The sequence below is a fragment of the Pleurodeles waltl genome, chromosome 3_1 (genome assembly GCF_031143425.1).
Source record: "Pleurodeles waltl isolate 20211129_DDA chromosome 3_1, aPleWal1.hap1.20221129, whole genome shotgun sequence".
In the NCBI taxonomy this organism is placed as follows: domain Eukaryota; kingdom Metazoa; phylum Chordata; class Amphibia; order Caudata; family Salamandridae; genus Pleurodeles; species Pleurodeles waltl.
Window position 1 is genome coordinate 373,390,460 of NC_090440.1, and position 26,292 is coordinate 373,416,751.

General features: G+C 47.7%; 1 protein-coding gene across 3 annotated transcripts in view; it reads left to right on the forward strand.

Moving 5' to 3' along the window:
- The window catches only part of PDE8A (phosphodiesterase 8A), a 2,216,737-nt gene that overhangs the window by 2,072,284 nt on the left and 118,161 nt on the right, over window positions 1-26,292 (forward strand). For all 3 annotated transcript variants that reach the window (XM_069222557.1, XM_069222555.1, XM_069222556.1), the window contains exon 21: window positions 16,268-16,397. In XM_069222557.1, coding sequence (XP_069078658.1) covers window positions 16,268-16,397 — 130 coding nt within the window. The remainder of the gene's footprint in view (window positions 1-16,267; window positions 16,398-26,292) is intronic.

A 26,292-nucleotide genomic window follows, 5' to 3' on the forward strand; every position in this document is an offset into this window, starting at 1 on the left:
TGCTGTCTTCCAGATTGAAGCCGACGTATCAAAAGAGCGATGGCTGGTTGCCAACGTGTGCTATTGAAGTGAACTTACTCGACTTTACATCATGCACTCCAATGACTGCTGTATTCTTGTGTTTCACAAAATTGAAAATAAAGGTTTTTTTAATAAAAAAAAAGAAAGGTGAAAAGGTATAGCAGGGACAGTGGCAGCACAAAGGACCACAGAGGGTATGAGGGAGGAGTTAAGGCATGCATTCAGACAAAGGAGGGCAGAGGTAGGGGGACAGGCGACCAAAGCTAACCAGGCAGGGCAGGAGCAGTGGCAGCACACTGGACCACGAAAGGCAGGAAGGGGTGTTAGATACACAAATACGGAGATAGGAGAGGAGCAAGCTGACCATGGAGGGTAGGTGGGCAGGAGGGGGAGAGCAGGGGCATGCATACAGAGAATGGAGGGCAGAGACAGCGAGGTGACCACAGAGGGAAGGTCGGCATGGGCAGGGCCATCTAGCTGACCACGAAGGACAGATGGGAGGAGGCACTAGCACCCAGATGGTGAACAGAGAACAAGCAAGAGAGGGGCAGCAAGCTGACCATGGAGGGCAAAATGGCATGGATAGGAGCAACACAACAGACCATGGAGGGCTGGAGGTAAGGACAGGGGCACACACTCAGGGAACAGAGGGGGTGGAAGCCGGGGTAACATCAACAAGTTGACTACAGAGGGTGAGTAGCAAGGTGACCAAAGAGGCCCGGATGGAGGGGATATGAACATGCAGATGGAGGGCAGGGGAGAGGGTTGTGGAGGCAGGGGCAACAAGCTGACCTGTGAAGGGACACTGGCATTGGCAGGAAAGGCAGGCTGACCACTGAGAGCCAGGCGGAAGGAACGGAGGGCAGATTGGAAGGCAGCTGGGCAGTAAACTGACCACAGAGCGTAGACTGGCAGGACCAGCAAACTTACCATGGACTGCAATAGAGAGGAGGCAGCAGCAGCAAGCTGACATTCCGACAGGAGCAACACAAAAGACCACAGAGGAATGGCAGTTGGGGGGCAAAGGCAGTCACAAAGAAGGTAGCTCAAGGAGAGGGGGACGGGTCAGCAAGTTGACCACAGAGAGGAGGCGGGCAGGAACTGCAGGCTGGCACAAAAGACCACTGAGGGCAGGAGAGAGAAGCTGGGACAGCAAGATGACCACAGAAGGCAGGCCAGCATAGACAAGGGCAGCAAGCTGACTATGGGGGGCAAGCTGAAGGGGTTAGGGCATGCAGGCGGATGACTGGATTCCGGGCAGGATGGCAGGGGTAGCACAATAGACTAATGAGGTATGGTCAGTGCGGGCAGGGGCACACAGAGAGAACATATTGCAAGGGGATGGGACAGGGTCAGCAAGCTGACCAGGTAGAGGAGGCCTGCAGGAGCAACAAGCTGACTACCGACAGCAGGCAAGAGGAGGCAGGGACACACAGATAGAGGGTAGGGCAAGGGAGGCAGGCACAGCAAGACAAACATGGAGGACAGGCTGGCATAAGAAGGGGAAGCACAGCGTGCAGAAGAGAGGAGTCGGGGGCACACACACAAGCACAGGGTAGAGCAGATCTGGCACACAGCAAGCTGATCACACAGAGCAGGACAGGATGGCTCAAGGGCTTGGGGGAGGGGGCAGTAAGCTGACTGTTCATGCCAGGCTGGCATGAGCAAGGGTACTAAGCACAATGCACGACATGGAGTGGAACAGAGGCTGCAACCCGTCTATGGTGGGGAGAAGCAGCAAGCTGACCAAAGAGAGCAGGCTGCTGTGGGTTGGCCACCCATGTGGGAGTGGGGCTGGGAAAACCTGCCTCTGAACATATCCAAACTCCATGTGCAGTTGGGGTGTGTTGGCTAAATATGATTTTTTTTTAAACAGAAATTCACAAAAAAAAAACTAAAGTAAAAAAATACATTATAGATAAGTTTGGTAATATAAACTTCCCTTTCATTGAAAACAAAATCGGAAATTCTGTGAAAAAAGCAGAGATTAAAGTGGCGTTATAGTTAGGTGTAAAAATGGGGGTTAAAAATTGTGTTTATAAATAAAAATAAAAAAACACTGAAATACTCCGCTTAATGGCTAGTTTAAAGCAAGTGCACATGAAAACAATACCAAGGCATAAACGATATATGCAGATGAATAGAGTATAATATGCTGTTTATTACTGTTGAGGGAGGTGAGAGGCAGCATTACACACCCAAGTCTCCACCTCACCTCTTGTGAGTCATGACCCCTTCCCACACTAAACAATGGTAATACATAGCACATTACACTCTCCATGTGTGTACATGTACACACATAAACACACACACTACTTATTGGCGGTCGCTGGCAGTAGGTAGTTATAGGTAGAACCTAGTTTCCATAGGAAAAGTGCTATTTGTTTTTTGTTTGCTAATAACTTCGGCGCCGTTAGACTAAACTACACGAATTTGCAAAACTAGTGTGCCAGTCACTTCAGCTACTATCTGGAAAGTTTTGGGTGATTTGTCAAGCGGGGCAGAGAAAAGTGGGGGTCCCAAAACACGTTTTCCCCATGCAGTTTCCAATTGGAACTTAGACATGACTACAGCCCAAACCGCTAAACGTAACTACACCAAACTTGATAAAAAGTTAGATCTTGGTCCAGAAAGAGTGCTTTTTGCAATTTGGTGTAAATCTTTTCAGTAGTTTTGGAATAATTATAGAAAAAAATATGTATGTATTGCTAGAGATGTGGAGGGGCCACGTATCTGACAGTTCTTAAAACTGAAATCGGAATCTGAATTCTGATTGGCTGCCACCACTTCAGCCAGGAAGTGGTGACCGCCATCTCAGGACTCGGTCCAGAGTCCTTAAAAAAAAAAAAAGACACAAGGGGACAAGGTAAGAAAACCCTGCTCCCTGGGCCTGGTAAAGTAACTTTAAGCCAGGAGTAATAGTTTCTTGACATAAGTATAACAATAACGTCTGAATTTCTATTGTTTTGTGTGGGTAAAACATGAACCTACCCATACCATCCCTGTAACCGTTGATTTTTTAGGTTAATTTCTAAAGTTTTTTTGCATTTTATTTTCAAACTATAACATCCCTGCAACCTTTGGTATTCCTACACCTCCCCTACCAAATCCCAGACCACTCACCCCTCAGCCCTGGCACACGGGGGGCATTACATATCCCACCATCCTCACTCTTCATGCTTGCCCTGTTGAGGCCTCCCCACCTCATGTTTACCATCTGATCAGAGCAGGTGATAAATATGAGTGAAAATCCCCCCAGAAAATGAATTACCATGTAGAATTCTGCTTGGTACAACTGTTTATAGTTATTCCTCATTCCATGGAGATAAACCATAATTGTTCTGTACTGGTGTGGTGTCACTGCATGCTACCATTATTTAACATGTATGCATTTACTTAATTTTCAGTACTGTACAATTTGCTATCTGACCACCATCCTTCCCCTGCCCTCACCACATCTTCAACAAAGCAAGCTCCGTCATCGCACCCCAACTCCGGAAGATTATCAACAGCTCCTTCGAGACCGCCACCTTCCCGGAGAGCTGGAAACATGCCGAGATCAAAGCCCTCCTCAAAAAATCCAAGGCCGACCCAAAGGACCTGAAGAACTTCCGGCCCATCTCCCTTCTCCCCTTCCTGACAAAAGTCACAGAGAAAATTGTCAACAGACAACTGACCGCTTCCTCGAGGAGAACAACACTCTGGAATCGTTCCAATCTGGATTCTGCAGCAACCACAGCACCAAAACCACCTTCATCACCGCCACTGACGACATCAGGACCCTGCTTGACAACTGCGAAACCACAGCCCTCATCCTCCAGGACCTCTTGGCCGCCTTCTACACCATCTGCCACCACACCCTACGCACACGCCTCAACGACGCAGGGATCCGCAACAGAGCCCTGGACTGGATCACCTCCTTCCTCACCGGCAGAACCCAGAGAGTCCGCCTCCCTCCATTCAACTCGGGAGCCACCAAGATCATCTGCGGCATACCTCAAGATCATCCCTCAGCTTGACCCTCTTTAACGTCTATATGACACCGCTCGCAAACATCCTCCGATCACACGACTTCATCATCGTCTCATATACGCCGACAACACTCAGCTGATCCTCTCCCTAACCAAGGACCCCGCCACCACCAAGACCAACCTCCACAAAGGAATGAAGGCCATCGCCGAATGGATGAAGAACAGCTGCCTGAAACTGAACTCTGACAAGACTGAGGTCCTCATCCTCATCTCTGCCTGGGACGACTCCTGGTGGCCTGCCACACTGGGAACCGCATCAACACCCACTGACCACACACACAACCTGGGGTTCATCCTAGACTCATCGCTATCAATGACCCAGCAAGTCAATGCCGTCTCTTCCTCCTGCTTCAACCCCCTAATGCTTCGGAAGATTAACAGATGGATACCCACCAGAACCAGAAGGACGGTCACCCAAGCCCTCATAAGCAGCAGACTTGACTACGGCAACGCCCTCTACGCAGGAAGCACAGCCAAGCTCCAGAAAAGACTGCAACGCATACAGCACGCCTCTGCACGCCTCACCCTGGACATCCTCTGCCACAACCACATCACAGCCCACCTGAGAGACCTGCACTGGCTCCCCGTCAACAAGAGAATCACGTTCAAGCTCCTCACCCATGCTCGCAAAGCACTGCACAACGCCGTACCAGAATACCTCAACAGACCACTCACCTTCACCACCCCAACCCACCAGCTTCGCTGACCTTGCCCTTGCCACCATTCCACGCATACATAGAACGACCACCGATGAGTAGTGCGCTTTGCAAATGCTGTCATTGATTGATCTGTACCATACAAGGGCTAAAACTAGACAGAAAGCAGTAGTTTCATGGTGAAATGCCTTGCAAATCTGTACACGGACAAGCTTTCATGTTTAGGGGTATTCACTAACTCCTCTCCGCACTCTTTCCACAGTGAAAAATGTTGGAAATTTACTCCTGAAAAGGTAGGTGTAGGAAAATGTCTCTGATGGCATGGTTACCCCTTCACGTTTTGCCTTTTGTTGATGCTAGTTAAGATTGAAAGTGTGCTGGGACCCTGTTAACCAGGCCCCAGCACCAGTGTTCTTTCCCTAAACTACAACTTTGCTCCCACAAGGGGCACAGCCTTTCACACAGATACGTCCCTTGTAGATGGTACCCCTGGTACCAAGGGCCCTGTTGCCAGGGAAGGTCTCTGAAGGCTGCAGAATGTCTTATGCCAACCTGGGGACCCCTCACTCAGCACATGCACACTGCCTCACAGCTTGTGCGTGCTGGTGGGGAGAAAATGAATAAGTCGACATGGCACTCCCCTCAGAATGCCATGCTCACCTCTCACTGCCTGTGGCATAGGTAAGTCACCCCTCTAGCAGGCCTTACAGCCCTAAGGCAGGGTGCACTATACCACAGGTGAGGGCATGCGTGCATGAGCACTATGCCCCTATAGTATCTAAGCAAAACCTTAGACATTGTAAGTGCAGGGTAGCCATAAAGTGTATATGGTCTGGGAGTCTGTCAAATACGAATTCCACAGTTCCATAATGGCTACACTGAAATCTGGGAAGTTTGGTATCAAACTTCTCAGCTCAATAAATGCACACTTACCTGAAAAACAAACTATTACTTACCTCCCCCAGGAACTGTTGATTTTTTAAGTATCCACTTTTAAAATAGCTATTTGCCATTTTAACCAAAACTGTATGTACTACTGTTTTAAATCAAACTTCTAATCTTACCTGTGTGAAGTACCTTGCAATTTATGTACGTACCTAAAATTTGAATCTTGTGGTTCTAAAAATAAATTAAGAAAAAATATTTTTCTATATAAAAATCTATTGGCCTGGAGTTAAGTCTTTGAGTGTGTGTTCCACATTTATTGCCTGTGTGTGTACAACATATTCTTAACACTACCCTCTGATAAGCCTACTGCTCAACCACAATACCACAAAATAGAGCATTAGTATTATCTAATTTTGCCACTATCAACCTCTAAAGGGAACCCTTGGACTCTGTGTACACTATCTCTCACTTTGAGATAGTATATACAGAGCCAACTTCCTACAATCTACTCAAAATGAGCATCACTCCTCCAATCAGGCTGCCCCTTCAAGAGGATCTTCTGTCACAGCAGCAGGGGAGGGTTCTCCAACTGAACCTGTCAACTCTGCGCCTTCATGCGTGGAGATTGAGCGGCGGCAGTTGATGACTTTTGACCTTCCTCCCGAAGTCTGTAAGGTTATTTTGGCAGCCAGGCGTCCCTCACTAAGATGTTATACACCTGCTGTTGGAAATGCTTTGTATATTATTGTACAGAAAGGTCTATTGACCATCTTTCTGCTTCTCTTTCTGACATTCTTCTTTTTATTTTGTTTATAGCCCAGCAGGGTTCTACCTTAGGGACTCTAAAGGGCTATTTTTCTGCCTTATTGCCATTTCTTCGGCTGCCTGATCAGCCTTTGCTTGTACATATGTTTCGCCATACACCCTTTATTATGCCTCAATGGGACTGTAATCTTGTCATCAAAGCCACTGTATCTCACTCTCCATTCATATAAAGTGGTTCTTAGAACTCATGCCTCTTTCCACCCCAAGGTGGTGACCCCATTTCATCTGGGTCAGAACATCACCCTGCCCACCTTCTTTGCTCCACCGCATCCCTCTAAAGAGGAGGAGCGACTCCATCGACTGGACCCCAAAAGAGCATTGTCGTTCTACCTTGACCGCACAAAAGAGTTCCAGGTGGATGACCAACTCTTTGTGGGGTATGTTGGACCAAAGAAGGGTCGGGCAGTGCAGAAGCGATCCATTTAACGCTGGGTCATTCTCTGCATTAAGATATGCTATGGATTGGCCAGGAAGCAGTCTCCTGGGGGCTTGAGGGCTCATTCTACCAGGGGCAAAGCTGCTACCACTGTGCTAGCTCGAGGCGTACCAGTCCTGGAAATCTGTCAGGCGGCAATGTGGGCGTCTCTGCACACGTTTGCAAAACATTACTGCCTGGGCAGTCAGGTACGAGGGGATGGGCACTGTGCCTGTTCAGTCCTCCAGGGCTTTTTAGTGTAAGGAGTACTATCAGCAGCGCACCATCAGGAGGTTATGGCTTGGGTATCTATTCAAAGGTAAGGAATCTGCAGCTAGAAGTCTCTATCAGATGAACAAGTTACATACCTTTGGTAACGCATTATCTGGTAGAGACTCTATCTAGCTGCTAGTTATTAAAAATAACTGAGAAACGCTCCTGTCCTGATGGCAAAGCTATTAGTAAACTGAGGCAAGTCATGCATGGATCATGTGTACCCTATATGTGTGCTAGATCTATTATACATGTAGCAAACGTTTACTGTATTTAATCAAACAAAAGAGGTTTTTTTACAGTAGAAATGCTGAACTCACATATTTGAAGGTGCACTCATACGTGAGAATGAAGAAAGGTGACTGTAAAATACAATATTTGCCTAGGATCACACAATTTGACACCCGTGTCTGGGTCAAGTACATTACAGTTAGGTCAAGTAAATTATTCAAGCTACTCGACCTGCAGGTCTAGTAACATTTTTATGATTTTTTGAGGCCTGTGTCTAGAGTGGATTCACAAACAGCCCAACTGTGAGTCTGACGCAGACATGTATTCCACAGCCAGGCAGAGGCACAGAATGGCTAAGCAGGAACATGGCCACTTTCTAAAAGTGGCCTTTTCAAACTTACAATCTAAAAAACTACTTTACCAAAAGATGTATTTCAGAGACCCCAAACTCCACATCTCAATCTGCTCCCAATGGGAAACTACACTTAAAAAGATACTTCAAGGCAATCCCCATATTACCCTATGGGAGAGATAGGTCTTGCAATAGTGAAAACTGAATTTAGCAGTATTTCACTATCAGGACATGTAAAACACACTAGCACATGTCTTACCTTTTAAATACACTGCACCCTGCCCATGGGGCTGCCTTGGGCCTACCTTAGGGGTGGCTTGCATGTAGTAAGCATGAGGGTTTGGGCCTGGCAAGTGGGTACACTTGCAAGGTCGAACTGACATTTTAAAAACTGCCCACACAGACACCGCAGTGGCAGGTCTGAGACATGTTTACAGAGCTACTCATGTAGATGGCACAATCGTCCTGCAGGCCCACTAGTAGCATTTGATTTACAGGCCCTGCGCACACATAGTGCATTTTACTAGGGGCTTACTAGTACATCACATGTGCCAATCATTGAGAAACCAATCACCAATACAATTTACACAGGGAGCATTTGCACCTTTGCACTGGACAGCAGTGGTAAAGTGCCCAGAGACCTAAAGCCAGCAAAAACAAAGTTCAGCACTGGATCAAAAACAGGAGGTCAGAAGCAAAAAGTACAGGGGAAACCACACCAAAGGCTGACAGGTTTAACAGTTTTCTTGACCCTAAACAGTCTGTCCTCAGCATTGGACAATAAAAATTGCACATCCCTTGCCTGCAGGCTTTTTCCTTTCATGAGGCTCATTCTAGGAGACATTTGTAACCTTTCATGTGTTACATATTTCTTCAGGGTCCACCATGGCTACTGAATGATGTTGCCCGTTCACCTGCAGGTAGAACCAAGTAAAAAAGGAGCAACGTTCACATCGAGCCATTGTCAAAGTGCTCTCCGAAACGCACATCTCAATCTTGGAGGCAGAACTGCATGCCCTGTTGCACAAAAAAGTCATAGAAGTGCTGCCTTTGAAGGGGCTCAAAGCAGAGGATTTTACTCCCTTTACTTGACAAAGGCACCTCATCTTTCAACAGAACAAGTTCAAAATGTTGTCCATAAGCTAGGTTCTGCTGGTCTGCAGTGTGGATTGGTTCATGTACCAGGATTTGCAGGGTCCCTTTTTATTTATGCATATCCTCCCTGCTCATGGGTATTTTCTCTGATTTAATGTGAGGTTCCAACAGTACCACTATATAGTCCAACCATTATCCATTATATCAACAGACAGGGTGACATTAATTTTTTAATCTTCTGTTGTGATGCCTTCTGCCTGTGGCATTGAGACAAGCAGCAGATGTTTTTCCAGTGATGCTCCACCTTGTGGGCGACCTCAAAATGAGTGTGGATGCACTAAGTGCCTTTCACTAGATGACCGTAAGTGGAAACTTCATGCCAGAGCAATAGATATGATGTTCTCAAGGTTTCGATGTCCCTGTATCATTCTTTTCTTTACTGACCTGAACACAAAGATTCCTAATTTTGGTGCCATGCACTTATCCCTGAAAAATTCCTTTGGGGACGCCTCAAGGTTCAACTGGTCGTGGGATCTGCTGTAAGCTTTGGTACCTGTCCCATAGCTTTTAATGGTCCTGCAGAAGGTCCAAGAGGATTGAGTACAACTGATCCTGATCACCTCAAATTGGCAAACGAGGATTTGGTATGCTGATTTTTTGGAACAGAGTATTCAGTCCCTTCTTCTTCTCCCTCGCAAAGTAGACTTGTTTTTACAACAGGAAGGGTTGGTTCTCTACTTCAAATCGCAAATGCTTCAGCTGCATGCAAGGAGATTGAGCAGTGCCAACAAGAGGACTTTTGTTTACTATTGGAAGCAACCCTTTGTTGCCTTCCCTAAATCCTGCTAAAAAATGAATCAAATGTGGGCCACTGGTCCAGATTTGTTTCTTGGTGTGTGTTTGAATGATGAACTAATTTGAATGTCACCTCTGTGATGTTCTGACTTTAAGTCCTTGCCTAACAGGGCTTGGAATTGGCCACTGTGAAGAGATACTTGCCCCCTTTGTCTGCCTTCATGTGTTGCACTGGTCAAAATAAACAGAGTTTAAATGCTTTCTAAAATGTGTTATTCTTGTTTCCCTTTCATGCCTTTAATTGTCTGCATTGACATTTTCACCATTAAAATTACAGTTTGCTTATCCTTGAGACAGTGGCAATAGCTTTACACTATGAGGTTCGGAAATTACAGGACTTTACGGTCTGGCAAACTTTGCTTGTAAACTGGATCTGCTCATCTTTTCTACAGAAGGTTATGTCTTCCGTCCACAAAGGTCGGACCATCATTTTTTAAAATCCTTTCTTTCTTTCCTCCTCACCCCAAGGAAGAAGGAGCGGATTACGTAAACTATACCCGAGGAATACAGTGCCCTGCTACAGTTACATTAAAAGACAAAACAGTGTGGGCAATCAGCTCTTTATTGGCTATTTTGGAGTTGGTAAAGACAACGTGGTTGTCTCTGGTATAAAGACTTGGTACACTTTGGACCAAAAAAGACCTTCCATCTGACATTCATGCAGGGCCGGCTTTAGGACTGGTAGCGCCCTGTCCATTAGTTTATTGTGGTGCTCCCCCACCCCATGACCTCCTCCTTGGTTTCACTGACTTCCACCCGGCAAATGTGCCCCTCATCTCTCCTTTGCTCCCCTTTCACATACATTCATGTGTTTTAAAGCACTTAAAAAGGCTGGCTTTACTAATCCACTTAGCTAGCCACTTAAAATATAGGGGCATATTGAAGAGCCCCTAGTGCCATTCTAACACCACATTAGCATCTTTTTTTTTTTTTAACGCTAATGTGGCATTTCAAGGCAAAAAACAATGTGCCATACTTACAAAGTGGCACAGTGCATGCAGTGCGCTACTTTGTATCCCTTTGTGCTACATTATGCCTGCGCCAGGAATAATGTATGCAAAGGCAGCATTCACCCATTAGAGGGGCCAAAAAAAATGGCACAAAGAAATCAGACAGATTTCTTTGCGTCATTTCCTTCCGCCACTTTTAACGCCTGCTCAGAGCAGTCATGAAATGGAGGCTTCCATTGGTTACAATGGGCCTCTGGGTGCTTTGCAAGATTAGTGTCAAAAAATGTTATGCTAATCCTGCAACGCGCCGTACTAGGATAAAAAATTCTGACGCTAATCCCCTATCTACCACCATGGTGTGCCGTATTTTAAGTATGAATCACACATGGTGGCGTTAGGGGCGGTGCTGAGGGGCGAAAGAAAAGTGGCGCAGGACTGTGTGCAGCGCCACGTTTTTCAAATATGCCCAAAGCCCTCCTCTTAAACATGCGGCTCTTGCAATTAAATGTGTGAACATGGAATACAGAGGCAGCGTAATCCTGAAGCCATCTCGGGCTTCTTCAATCTATTAATAGGCACTTCCTGTCCCTTCAGCTCACTCTTGCGGATTTCTGATTGTCCCCATTGTGATGCTTTTTTGTTTTTCTCTTCCTCCATCGTTCCCATATGTGTCTTTATGTCACAGTAAATGCTTGAGGCAGAAAAATAAGGGCCGACCCTAAAAAAAAAAGTACTGGTGCTCTGCACCGGAAACAACAAGCACAAATTGAGCACTGCCATAGGGGCATATTTAAGAGCCCCTAGTGCCATTCCAATACCATATTAGTGTCATTTTTCACACTAATGTGGCATTAGAAGGCCAAAAACGCTGCACCATATTTACAAAGAGGCGCAATGCATGCATTGCACCACTTTGTAACCCTTTGCGCCACATTATGCCTGTGTCAGGCATAATGTATGCAAAGGGGGCATCCCCCCATTTGGGGGGACCAAAAAATGAAGCAAAGAAATCTGTCATATTTCTTTGCGTCATTTTTTTCCGGCACTTTTAACGCCTGCTCAGAGCAGGCATTAAAAGGAGGCTTCCATTGGTTACAACGGGCCTCTGGGTGCTTTGCAAGATTAGTGTCAAAAATGTTTACGCAAATACTGAAAAGCGCCGGATTAGCGGAAAAAATTCTGACGCTAGTCCCCTAACTACCACCATGGTGCACCGTATTTTAAATATGACGCACAGATGGTGGTGTTAGGGGTGCGCTAAGGGGTGCAACAAAAGTGGTGCTGCACTTTATGCAGCGCCACTTTTCTTAAATATGCCCCATAGCTCTGTTTTTTGCAGCAGGCATATTAACCCTCTATGTTACTTTATGTTGAATCAAAGCTGCCTCTAGCCAAAACTTCCGTCTCTCTCTCTAGCAGGAACATTAATCATAAGAGGTATCTTGACATTTTAATTGCTTCTTGAAGGCTAAACGCACAATCAACTTTTCAGCAGGTGCTTGTAAATCGCCAGTTTCGGAAGTTATTGCTAAACAAAGCGCCGCCCAGAGGTCAGCGCCCGGTGCGGTCGCACCGCCCAAAAGCCGGCCCTGCATTCATGCACACTTCATGAGGGTCATTCCAGCTTATGCTCCTCTCTGTTCGGGCCGTCATCCTGGCTTATATCTACTGGGTGGCCACTTGATCTTGTTTGTACGCCTTTGTTGCAAAATATTCATGTCTCACGGTTCATGCACGCCGTAATGGATACTTTGACAGAGCTGTGTTGTATGACGTCTTTGCTTAATCACCATTACTCAGTCCCCCATTCTGGAAGGATATTGTTTTTTCCCAACCAACTTTAATTTTTTTTTTTTTTAAACAAGCTGTAGGGCATTATAGCCAAATGGATGCCACATGTTACATGTATCTTGATTCAGATCTAGGGAGAATGTTTCCTTCAATAATTTGATCATCATCTGGGTGGTAATCATAACCATGAGGACATAAGATGATAAGGTATGGTGCTTAAAACAATAACAAAGAGCAGTAATGAACAGAGGCAAATAGATAAAACAATACTCCCTGGGAGAAGGCACAGGGGTACAACATGAATGGAAGCCTTTGCCAACTGTCAAGTGGGAGTCTACAGTAAAATAGGCAAAATGTTGGGGCAACTCTGAGTAGTGTATAGGGAAGCAGCAGGCTGGGATGCACTTCTGAAAGGTGAGATGGGCTTGACAAAGTAGGAGTACTCATAAACCACCATTATTTACATGTCTAGTGTCATCTTTGAAATATTTCTTGAAAAACGTTATCCCACTTAGCTGTGATCTTGTGTTACCTTAGCCCTCTAGCCTCTTCCTTCAGGGGAAACTGATTCAACTTCAGCCCATCAGAGTACAGTAACATGCCATTTGGGGGATCCCAGGTAGGGAGAATGCCTTAGATGATATTGCTTTGGTACTCATTAATAAGGTACAGAATCTGCGAGAAGAAGTATCCATCAAAAGAAAAAGTCACTTACCTTGAGAAACCATACTTGTATAAGCAACTATATCTTCCCACAGATACAGATGCTTTGGTACTCATTAATAAGGTAAAGAATCTGCGAGAAGAAGTATCCATCAAAGGAAAAAGTAACTTAACTTGAGAAACCATACCTGCATAAGCAACTATATCTTCCCACAGATACAGTGCCACCCTCCCTTATAAGTTAGTTCTGTTTATAATAAAATTCCAAGCTATGCTGATGTGCCGATAATGTTGCTGTCCTAAAAACACTCAGTTCCTTTCTGCATGCCTCTACGGGGCACAGAAAATATGCAAGTAACTGATGCCAATATTCTGTTAGCACTTTAGTCTGATGTCCTCACACAGGCAGAGGATGAAACTGTGGTTGGAATTGCACAATGCAGCCTGGTGGTGCTGAAAGATATGGCGGTGGTCAAAGGTTTCTCGGTCCGATCTGGCACCTCAAAGGTAGTCATAAAGTGAAGAATCTGCAGGTACGTGTAGTATCCACCAAAAATATTTCTACAGAAAGTAAGCAACTTTTTCTTCTCTAACTGCCTTTCCGTAGGCCAGATGAAGTAATATGGCACAAGGACTATGACTATTTGTTCTTTTCGTGAATGGAGCATTTCTCAGCATTCTTAGCTCACATAATATAGCTCACACTTGCTTCTTCAGATTTCTTCAGGATGGGCATTCAATTGTATTCTAAACAAGCATTTACAATGAAACGGGTCTCGAATTTCTCCGACTTAGCGCTATTAGCAGTTGTAAACTCCCAACCGGACTTTTCTTGCCTCATTAAATGGAAAAAAAGAGCGTGATCGCGCTGCTACAGTTCACTCATAGTGAAACCTATCAGCAGAAGTGCAATTATCTATGTAACCGACAAAAGTGCAGTTAACTGTGTAACAGGGTTGATGTCATGCAAAGCGGTCAACTTCTGCCAAGCGAGATAGTGCTGCGAAAAAAGAGAGATAGTAGTCCATAAACCAGACAGAAGACAGTGAGCCTCATATGTTTTCATTACTTGGTCGCTGCACTCACGGAGGGCTAACCACCGGAAAAGGCATGACATATTCATGCCTTCCACTAATGAAAGCAAGCAGATTTTAAAAGGCAGGCCCACGAACCAATGAAAGACACTGATGTGACATGGACGGGGCTCCGAGCCCTATTCTAACTACTACAGCGTGCCGCAAGCGATACGCATGCACAAGCTCGACCCTTAAAACGAGGATGTTGAGACAATCTTGCATTTTTTTTTTTTTTTTTTTTTAAATTTTTTTTTTACCACTTTGAGTTTTATCGCAGCTGCAAAATCTGGTCTCTCTGCTTAAAGATACCTTGCCTTTTTATGGCTAAACCTCATTGTGGATAAAATGTGCAAAATGGAAAATATCAGTCTGATCACTTCAGGCCGGTAAATCTCCATTTTGACAAATCACCTAAATGAGAAAGATTGTTTTGTATTTTCTGTAAAATTCAAACCGATTTCTGGGGGTAAGGTGGGGCTAATAAAAAGAAAAACTATGGGCCTGATTCCGAGTGACGCCGCCCGCCTCGCGGGAACCACCATATGGCCGCTCCGCGGTCAAAAGACCGCGGAGGCCATTCAGGCTTTCCCGCTGGGCTGGCGGGCGACCGCCAGAAGGCCGCCCGCCAGCCCAGCGGGAAACCCCTCCCCACGAGGAAGCCGGCTCCGAATGGAGCCGGCGGAGTGGGTATGTGCGACGGGTGCAGTTTGCACCCGTCGCGTATTTCAGTGTCTGCATTGCAGACACTGAAATACACAGTGAGGCCCTCTTACGGGGGCCCCTGCAGTGCCCATGCCATTGGCATGGGCACTGCAGGGGCCCCCAGGGGCCCCGCGGCACCCCCTACCGCCATCCTGTTCCAACAGGATGGCGGTAGGGGGTGTCAGAATCCCCATGGCGGCGGAGCGTGCTCCGCCGCCATGGAGGATTCTCCCGAGCAGCGGAAAGTCGGCGGGAGACCGCCGACTTTCTGTTTCTGACCGCGGCTGAACCGCCGCGGTCAGAATGGTCGACGGAGCACCGCCAGCCTGTTGGCGGTGCTCCCGTGGTCGGTGACCCTGGCGGTCACCGACCGCCAGGGTCAGAATGACCCCCTATATGTTGCATACATTTACTAAATATTAAGGATTAGTATGAGAAAATTGATTTTAAAAAAAAGATTGGAAAGGGTGAGATGAATTGTCTTTTTATTTAATGAAGGGCCCACGCGCCTGGAATATGAGCATTGAAGTCAAACATGTTGGGAAAAGGAGAAAATATTCACAACCTTTGGAAATGCACCGTCAAGCCAGAACTAAAAATCCATGTCGTTTAATGGCTACCCTCCTGTTTTCTGTGTTGCTGCCAGAGAAAAGCACCAGAAACTATCTAATCATCTGAGGCACTTAAATAGCATTAAAATGTCATGTGAGTGCAACTTGCTCAGGTAACCATACTGCTGCTGGCTTAGGCAACTGGAAAAGCAAACAAAATGATCATAACTGTGTGGAGGGCGAGTAATTTTTGTGGAAGCACACAACTTCTGCCCAATCCAAGTACTCCTGGCTCCTAACATGTGGGATGATCTGAAGCCTCTCTCCTGGGGGATTGCCACATAATTGTTTGCCGATGCCCTGTCACTCATGTAACCAGTTTCTACCTCGCACGTCTTCAGTCGTTTTTGTTAACTGCTTCATCCATAGTTGTCCAGAAGCTGGATAAAGACTCCGATTTGAACTGTAGAGCAATTAATTGTGTCATTTTTATACAACAGAACGCAACAATGCCAGAAGAGATTCCCCAACTTCTTTCAGGTCTCAGGAGATTTATGTAGTAGTTTTAGTTTTTTTAGTGAACAAGATTGCCCTGCACCACTTGTTTCTGCCTTTGTCTATGTCTGCTCGTAAAATGGCATTTAATATTACAGATTTTACTTGTTTTGTTTTTACAGTGAATAGATAAGTGTAAGATTATGATGTAGGCAAATTACATGATGCCAGTACTCCGCAGTCCGCACTACTGTCTCGTGTATATTATGTATTCTTTTAATAATGAAAAGTGGAATTTGTATGGACGTCTCGAGAAATGTCAATTAAGAGTATTTTATGTACCCCGGTAATTCACAAGAAAATACTTTATAAGAATCATTTTCTTGTTGTTTTGCAGACTGAGGAAGAAAAAAGACAAGGTTTGCCTGTTGTCATGCCTGTTTTTGACAGAAACACATGTAGCATTCCGAAGTCCCAAATATCTTTCATTGACTACTTCATTACAGATATGTTTGACGCTTGGGATGGTAAGAAAACATCTGCAAAAGTTTTTATTGTGATTAATGCAAACTAGTTGTATATTTTCCCATCTAAATGTAGTAAATATCAAATCAACTCGATTAATAGTCGGATATGAAAATGAAAAAAATGTGATAACTGTTTTGTGGCTCTACGATGTCTGATCATAACATACAAAACTGAGCCTGCAGTAGTTCGCCTAGGCCTCATGCCACAGGTGATAGTCTCCAGCTACACCACGCACCCAGTACATCTAAACCCACAGCTCTTTATTTCCCTGCCGTCAGGCTGGAACTCCTCAGTAATTTCAAATAGCAGTAAATCATGTTGAAATTACCATAGGCCCAAACATATCATTATATTCTCCTCAATTGAAATGACCCGAGCTTCAGGCAGTTAGTTGAATGTGCTGATTACTCTATTGTCCTTAGAGGCGACTATACATCACATTTCTGCAGCACTTTATGTATGAGAGTTCCTGAACAAAGTTCGTGTAGTATTGTGTACTGATGTTATACTTTTGACATCAGCTGAGAATGGTATGAAGATTCTATGGGGGTTGTAGATGGAACTGGGAGCGCGTTAGAGATGGATAGCTGAGCTGTTTCTCTCTGAGTACTTGGAATAAACTTCTACACATCTAACTACTACAGCCCGTCTACTTGTATTACACTGGCGACGACTGGGTTTGCTGTGGAAGAATATTCAGCTCAGCATCGTCTCAACGGCTGAAGTGAAACGGGAGGCATACTAGTCTTGTGTGTGTCTGCTTCCCAGTGAGTACAACTCATCATTTGTTTTCCCTTCTTGGAGTAGACTTTGGAGCGAGATCTGTTTGATCTCTGTTTCAGCAAAGCTGTGTTGCAACAGTGATCTCCCTACTTTAACTGTTGTGCGTGTGGATTTCGGACCCCGGTGACATTGTTTTTGGATGTGCTATGACAACATTGTTTTGTAAGCGCTGTTGCGCGATCATGGGGATGTCGGCAATAGTCGTCGTAACGTCGTTGAATGTGTGATGTCTCACCGTTTTGGTCCTGCTGCGCTGCTCTATCTGTTTTAGAGTCGCAACATTTTTCTCCTCGAACGCAGGTCGTTGGTAGCTCTGTGGGATGTAACGTTGTTACATGCTGACGTCAGGCGCCCGGCTCAGTTGGAGTGATCTTGGATTCGTCTTGACATCGAGCAACAACTTGGTTGCTTAGATACACTCTTACTTTGTTTGGTTGCCCTGGAGATATCAGGCCATGTCAAGGAAAACATAGCGTGATCACACAAACGTTCGATCGCGCATACACGTTTACTTTCTTTGCTTTTCCTTGTTGGTTTACATTTTCCTCTTCTTTATAGCACATCGCTGATGTACACAGCATTTACCACATTAAGGTTTCAACGTCAAAGGCACATCACTGATGTTCACAGCATCTATTACTTGGACTTTTCTGCTCCACATTGTCTGTTTCTTAGTTAGCACATCGCTGATGTGCACAGCATTTACTACATAGACATTTCGAAGTATAAGGCACATCACTGATGTGCACAGTATTTGACACATAGCCTAAAATGCAAAACAGGCAGATAAGTCTATCTGGTGTGTACCAGTTTTAAGTGTTTTACTTTATTGTTTAAGCTCTTAGCAACCAGTTTGGCCAGTTTAATATTTTAAAACACTTTACTATCTGATAGAGACTTCTAGTTGCAGATTCCTTACCTTTGAATACCAGTCCGACTACTAGTGCTAGGCTGACCAGTTTCTGCCACAACCAGACGGGTTTCTGGCCACATGGGGTGAGAGCCTTTGTGCACTCTGTGACCAGGAACAAAGCCTGTACGGGGCTACACACCTCCACCTGCAGGAACTGTAACACCTGGTGGTGAGCCTCAAAGGCTTAAGCCTGGTGTTACAGAGCCCCATGGCACTCCAGCTATTGGAGATGGCCACCACCCCCTGCCCTCCCCACCCCCCAGACACAGCCCCCACTTTTGGCGGCAAGTCTGGAGGAGATAATGGGAAAACAAGGAGTCACCCTCCAGCCAGGACAGCCCCTAAGGTGTCCTGAGCTGAGGTGACCCCTGTCTTAGGAAATCCTCCATCTTGCTTTGGAGGATTCCCCCAATAGGGTTAGGGATGTGACCCCCTCCCCACAGGGAGGAGGCACAAAGAGGGTGTAGCCACCCTCAAGGACATTAGCCGTTGGCTACTGCCCCCCAGACCTAAACACACCCCTAAAGTGAGTATGTAGGGGTGACGCTGAACCCAGGAGATCAGTTTCCTGACGACCTACAAAGAAGAAGGACTGCTGACCTGAAAGCCCCACAGAGACGTCGGAGACAACAACTGACTTGGCCCCAGCCCTACCGGCCTGTCTCCAGACTCAAAGAAACTGTACAGTGACGCATCGAGTGGGACCAGCAACTTCTGAGAACTCAGAGGACTAACCTGCACCTAAAGGACCAAAAACCTCCCGAGGACAGTGGCTCTGTCCAAACAGCAAGAAAGAAACCATCTTTAAAGGGACTCCAGCCTCACTCCAAAAGTGTGAGTCCCCAACACTCTGCACCCGATGCCCCTGGCTCGTGCCCAGAAGAACCAACACTGCAGAGAGAACCCCCAGGCGACTCCCAGTGGCGTGGACACCCTGAGACAACCTCCCTGCAACCCCACAGCGATGCCTGCAAAGAGAAAACAGAGGCACCCCCTGACCGCGACTGGCAGGTAACAAAGAACCCGTCGCCTGGAAGAAGCACTGCACCCGCAGCCCCCAGGCCTGAGAGAAACCAGCTACCAGTGAAGGAGTGACCAGCAGGAGGCCCTCATCCTTGCCCAGTCGGGGCTAGCCCGAGAAGCCCCCGTGCCCTGCCTGCATTGCCAGAGTGACTCCGGGGTCGTTGCTTTCAAAGCAAAACCCGACACCTACTTTGCACACTGGACCCAGCCGCCCCTGTGCAGCTGAGGGTGTATTTGTGTGCCTGTTTGTGACCGCCCCCCAGTGCTCTACAAAACCCCCTGGTCTGCTTCCCGAGGACGCAGGTACTTACCTGCTAGCAGACTGGAACGGGAGCACCCCTAGTCTCCATGGGCACCTAGTGTATTTGGGCCCTTCTTTGACCTCTGCACCTCACTGGCCCTGTGGCTGGCCTGAGAAGCCCCCTCTGTGCCTTGCCTGCATCACCAGAGTGACCCCTAGGTCCCTCTATTGATTCCTATCTAAAACCCAACACCTACTTAACACACTGCACGCGGCCGCCCCTGTGCTGTTGAGGGTGTATTTTTTGTGCCTCTTTGTGATCCCCCCCTCCCCCCCGCAGTGCTCTACAAAACCTCCCTGGTCTGCTCCCCGAGGACGCAGGTACTTACCTGCTAGCAGACTGGAAACGGAGCACCCCTAGTCTCCATTGGCACTTGTGTTATTTGGGCCCTGCTTTGATCTCTGCACCTGACTGGCCCTGTGTTGCTGGTGCTGGGTGTTTGGGGTTGACTTGACCCCCCAACGGTGGGCTGCCTATGCCCCAGAGACTGAACTTGTAAGTGCTTTACTTACCTGAAAAACGAACTATTACTTACCTTCCCCAGGAACTGTTGATTTTTACAGTGTCCACTTTTAAAATAGTTCCCTATTTATCTACGCCAAGTACCTTACAATTTATATACTTACTTGAATTCTGAATCTTGTGGTTCTAAAATAAATTTAGAAAATAATATTTTTCCATATAAAAACCTATTGGCCTGGAGTTAAGTCTTTGAGTGTGTGTTCTCATTTATTGCCTGTGTGTGTACAACAAATACTTAACACTACCCTCTGATAAGCCTACTGCTCGACCACACTACCACAAAATAGACCATTAGTATTATCTGTTATTGCCACTATCAACCTCTAAGAGGAACCCCTGAACTCTGTGCACAGTATCTCTCACTTTGAGATAGTATATACAGGGCCAACTTACTCCACCATTTTTCTTTAGCGAAAAATAATGGCGAAAATTGGCGGGTAGAAGTGTCCAAAAGAGTTGGGTTGTACAGGTTCACACCTCACACAACCACGGAAATGTCCACATTTGTATTGTTTCTTGGAAGACACACCAGTACCATTCTAGAACCTTTTTGGGTGAATACATTTGTAGGGAGCAATTGCTGAAGCCAAACAGAGGAGGATGAGGGAAACCTTAAAAATAAGAAATAGCAAAATGCTGTTTGAATTAACACTGTTAAATTGACTAAGGTAAAAGAAGGTAAGCTTGTTATGATAAAACGTCCCGGATTCCATGTGTGCGGAAACAAACTGTCAAAACCAAAGAGAGTCATCAAAGTTTTCACCAACGCCATTAGAACTGGAGATCATCATGTGTGGAATCTCAACAGAATGGTTTTGTATAAAGGTAAAATTTTGCAGGACACAGTCATTCTCAACAAGGTTGGGATGATAAAGGAAGGAATGGTTCACAAAAAGTGGAGGATAATGGTTCTATCAAAAAAGGAGATGGACAATCGCCAAGAAGGTCTGCCAGGAAAGTACAAAGTCCAGCTTATCTAAGTGACTATATTTAGTTTCCAGGGTTAATTTGACTTTGGAGTTGTAATGTAGAAAGGTATATTGTATAGTAAGTTGGTTTCAGTATAGTATATTCATATAGGATGCTGTAATTGAACTTCTGTGATGTTGTATTCTATAATAATCCTACAGTGACTGTCATATGTTTTTATGTGTGTTAAAATTTCCGTATGGGGGTTGTAGTATTTTGTACTGATGTCATACTTGTGACATCAGCTGAGAATTCTATGGGGGTTGTAGATGGAACTGGGAGAGCATTGGAGATGGATTGCTGAACTGTTTCTCTCTGAGTACTTGGAAAAAACTTCTACACATCTAACTACTACATGGTGTCTACTTTTATCACAGATCTGCTCTGTCTTGTCACTTTGGCTACGTTTAGCTGAATTCCAACCTTTTTGCAGCTACCCTGGATGTCTGTCAGTCCCTGCAACATCTACCTTATTCAGTGAGTTGTATCAGCGGTCATTTGACCTTTTCCTATTCCAGGGGAAAGAGAAGGAGAACAGTTCTCTCTTCAGAAATTGCTCATCTTGCAGACAGTGAAACGTTATGCTGATGACCCCTATTACCAGTGCTTATACTGCTTGTGCCACAAGCATTCCCTATGACTGACAACTGAAGACATTTTAGCTTGTTCATGTGAAAAATAAAGGATTCATGCTCTAAAAGGTATGGAGTACTTTTTGGCCCTGTAGCCACTATAACACCAAAAGTCTTGCATGCAACTTGGTTTCTAACCAAGTGCCGGAATCTGCATATGGACATTATGGCCCTGATTACAACCCTGGCGCTCGGTGATAAAGTGGCAGTAATACTGCCAACAGGCTGGTGGTAAATACCACCATATTATGACCATGGCGGAAAGAGCTCAAACAGACTGCCACTTTAATACACCGACCGCCAGGGCGGAATCGACAGGCACCATGGCGGTAGCCGCCTACAGCCAAACGGAAGTCAAGTTTCCACCCACCATATTAAGACAACCCAATCTGCCACCTTTTCCAGGGCGGTACCAATGACATCAAAAGCCTGGCGGAAACACTGCACAGAAGGGAAACAACTCAACTTTGGAGACTCAGGGAAGAACCATGCTGCCGTGGAGCCTGAATTGGATATATTCATAAATGCTGTTCAACGTCCTGCTCCACCACCAACACCAAAAACAGCAAAGACAACCACGGTCAGTACAGCCACTTAGTACGCGGGGGGAGAGTGACACACACACGCAACACGCACCCCCCCACCCCGAACACCATACACACAATAACCTACAGTAACATAACATATACACCCCGTACCCTCCGGATTAATTCAAGGACAACACAAATAGATGAAAGTGAGTGTAATAAGATAAATAAAGTAGTAATATGTGCATCCAAGTTTATACATATTTACAAATCAAGGGACAATGCCCAGTCTTCAATGTTCGTGGGTCACAGGGCCACATCACAAAGTCCAAGGCCCCACTTGACTCCTGCAATAACACGGAGGGACCACTGCAGGGGCATAATTTCGAAAATAGGCAGGCACCTCAGGGGGACGGGGAACGGGGGGCACCTCAGCCGGCAGATGGAACACCACCACTGGTCTTGGAGGGGACAACATGCCCTGTGCGCTGTCCTGGGGAGTGCATGGCCACAGTCTTTTAAGTGGGTGACTTGCCCACATGCTCTGGAGGGGACAACATCTCCTGTGCGCTGTCCTGGGGAGTGCAAGGCCACAGTCTCTCAAATGGGTGACTTGCCCACATGCTCTGGAGGGGGCAACATGCCCTGTCCTTGGTCCGGAGGAGTGCAAGGCCACAGTCTCTCAAGTGGGTGACATGCCCACTGGCTCTGGAGGGGCAACATGCCCAGTGCTCTTGATCCTGGGGATGCTGGGGTAGGTAGGTGGGTGGCTTACCCACTGGTTCTGGAGGGGGCATCGTGCCCTGTGCTCTTCATCCTGGGGAGGATGAGGTGAGTGGATGGCTTCTCCACTGGTTCAGAAGGGGGTATCGTGCCCTGTGCTTCTGATCCTGGGGAGGATGGAGTGAGTGGATGGCTTTTCCACTAGTTCTGGAGGGGGCATCGTGCCCTGTGCTTCTGATCCTGGGGAGGATGGGGTGAGTGGATGGCTTCTCCACTGGTTCTGGAGGGGGCATTGTGCCCTGTGCTCTTCATCCTGGGGAGGATGGAGTGAGTGGATGGCTTCTCCACTGGTTCTGGAGGGGGCATTGTGCCCGGTGCTTCTGATCCTGGGGAGGATGGAGTGAGTGGATGGCTTTTCCACTGGTTCTGGAGGGGGCATCGTGCCCTCTGCTTCTGATCCTGGGGAGGATGGGGTGAATGGATGGCTTCTCCACTGGTTCTGGAGGGGGCATCGTGCCCTGTGATGCAGGTCTGGGGAGTGCAAGTTCACAGTATCTCAGGTGTGTCTCAATCCCACAGGATTTGCAGCAGTAGCCCACACAACAGCCCATGGACACAGGACTGCACACTGTCCGCCGGTGGTGACGGCTGCTCAGTGGTGATGATGGTGATGTTGCCACTGGTTGTGGGGGGAAGTTCCTGCCCATCCCCTGCAGCCTCGGACAGCTGCCCACTGCTGCTGGGGGTGGGGTGCTGCTGCTGGTGGTGGTTCCGGGGGAAGCTCCTGCCCATCCCCTGCAGCCTCGGACGGCTGCCCACTGATGGTGGTGGTGCTGCTGCTGCTGGTGGTGGTTGTGGGGGGAAGCTCCTGCCCATCCCCTGCAGCCTCAGATGGCTGCCCACTGATGATGGTGGTGCTGCTGGTGGTGGTGGTTGTGGGGGGAAGCTCCTGCCCATCCCTTGCAGCCTCAGACGGCTGCCCACTGATGGTGCTGCTGCTGCTACTGCTGGTGGTTGTGGGTGGAAGCTCCTGCCCATTCCCTGCAGCCTCGGACGGCTGCACCACCATGGTTGATGGTGGGGGCTCCGACTGAGTCCCAGCACCAGGCCCCTTGTCCTTTCTACCTGCGGATACAGGCCCCTGCCCTTCCTGGCAGCAGCTGGGGATGGCTCCTCGCTCCTCTTGGCCACAGCTGGGGATGGCTCCTTGCTCCTCTTGGCAGCAGCTGGGGTGGCACCTTTACCTTTATGGTAGCAGCTGGGGCTGGCACCTTTACCTTCCTGGCAACACTTGGGGCAGACACTCTTTCCGTGTGGCTGCCTGGTGCTCGGGATCCCTTCCCACCACGAGTTGCTGTGGACACTACTGGGCCCGTGGACTGGGTGGCTGAGGTGCTTGTCTGGGTTTTACACACCCTGGCCAGACGTGAAGGACGGGTGGGGGAGGGAAGAGGTCAATGGTGGAGAGGAAAAGCTTCTTAGGGACATTGGGGTGGGAAGAGGCAGAAGGTCTGGAAGTGGAGGAAGAGGGAGTGGTTGTAGGAGGTGTCTGTCTGCTGTGTTTGGGTGAAGGTGTCTGAGTGCTTGTGTTTGTGTACTTTGGGAGGAGGGGGCACAGACACAGTGGGAGAGGACACAGGAGAATTGTGCATGGATGTTGGGGTAGTGACTGCCAGTGAGGTGTGTGTTCTGATAGGTGTACTGGGGTAGTGGATGAGGCAGTACTGCATGCTTGTGTTTGTGTACTTTGGGAGGAGGGGGCACAGACACAGTGGGAGAGGACACAGGAGAATTGTGCATGGATGTTAGGGTAGTGACTGCCAGTGAGGTGTGTGTTCTGATAGGTGTGCTGGGGTAGTGGATGAGGCAGTACTGCATGCAGGTATGTGTGTAGACGCAACTGGGAAGGAGGTGGCGGATGAGGAGGAGGGGGACACAGTGGAAGCAGTGGATGTTGGTATGTCTGCATCTGGATGGTGTTTGTGTGAGTGCCTGTAGGATGAAGTGTGGTGCTTGTGTTTGCCTGTGCCACTCTTGTGTGTTGTCTTGTGTGCATGCTCGTCTGCCTGTGTGCTTGGGATAGGTTGGGTTTGGGAGAAATGGGATTGGGTAGAGGAAGTTGGAGGGTGGAAACAGGGACAATGGCTGCCATCAGAGAGGAGGCCAGAGCCTGGATTGATCTCTGTTGGGTGTTATGCCAGTATGAATGCCCTCCAGAAATACATTGGACTGTTTCATTTGGGCTGCCAGCCCCTGGATGGCATTCACAATGGTTGACTGCCCAACAGAGATGGATCGTAGGAGGTCAATAGCCTCCTCACTCAGGGCAACAGGGCTCACTGAGGCAGGGCCCGAGGTGCCTGGGGCGAGGGAGATGCCCACCCTCCTGGGTGAGCGGGGCACGGTCTACTCGCTGAGGGGCTGCTGGGAGGGCAGTGGTGCTATGGGTGGGGCTGTACCTGTAGACGGGGTGGGCACAGAGATGTCCGCCACCACCAGGGAGCTTCCATCGGAGGAGGTATCTGTGTCCGAACTGTCTCCTTCTGTCTCTGTCGTGGTGCTCCCCTCCCGCTCTGTCTCACTGGTGCCCTCAGCGTCGGTGGACTCTGTCTCCTTGGTCCTGTGAGATGCAGCTCCCTCCGTCGCTGGTGCCTCTGCTCCTCTGCCAGATGATGCTAATGCACATAAGGACAGGATGACAAAACAAAAGGGGGGTGGGAAGAGACAAAGGATACACTTGGTCAGTGGCTGCACCAACACCACCGTTGGCGTACATACCACCGTCACACACAGGGAACAGCCCTACGCACTATGCATGGCACTACCAGTAACAATACTAGTCACCAGGACATGGGAAGGGACGCATACCGCCCACTGCAGCATACCTGGGACCCACACACCCCTGCCCAGTAGTGGATGTCTACTAGCTAGGTTGGAGGAATATCACATCAGAACCCTGCCCAACATTAAACCTACACTGCAATGTCAGCCCTGGCCTAGGGGCACCCACAGGCACACATCCCTCACCTGGATACCAGCCCACCAGACGTAAGTACTAATGATGGGCACTGAACTCACCCCCTTGTTGCTGCTGTGATGCCGCCAAGTGCCCATCCAGCTCGGGATAGGCCACCGCCAGTATGCGGGCCATCGGGGGGGTCAGGGTTCAAAGGGCACCCCTTCCTCGCTGGGAGGCCATCCCAAGCTGGGCTTCTGCCGTCTTCCATGCTCAGCATCTCAGGTCCTCCCACCGTTTCCGACAGTGGGTGCTCCGACCTGCGGTAGACCCCCAGGGTCCACACATCCTTGGCGATGGCATGCCATATACCCTTCTTTTGATGGGCCCTGACCTGCAGAGGAAATATACACAAGGAAAGGTATTACTTAGACCGTCCTGCCTGTTACACTCATGGCCCGCCATAGCCCTCCCATCCCCCAATCCACAGACATTGCCCAGCATACATGCTGCACGCTTGCTAGGGCCCATCCACCAACCCCCC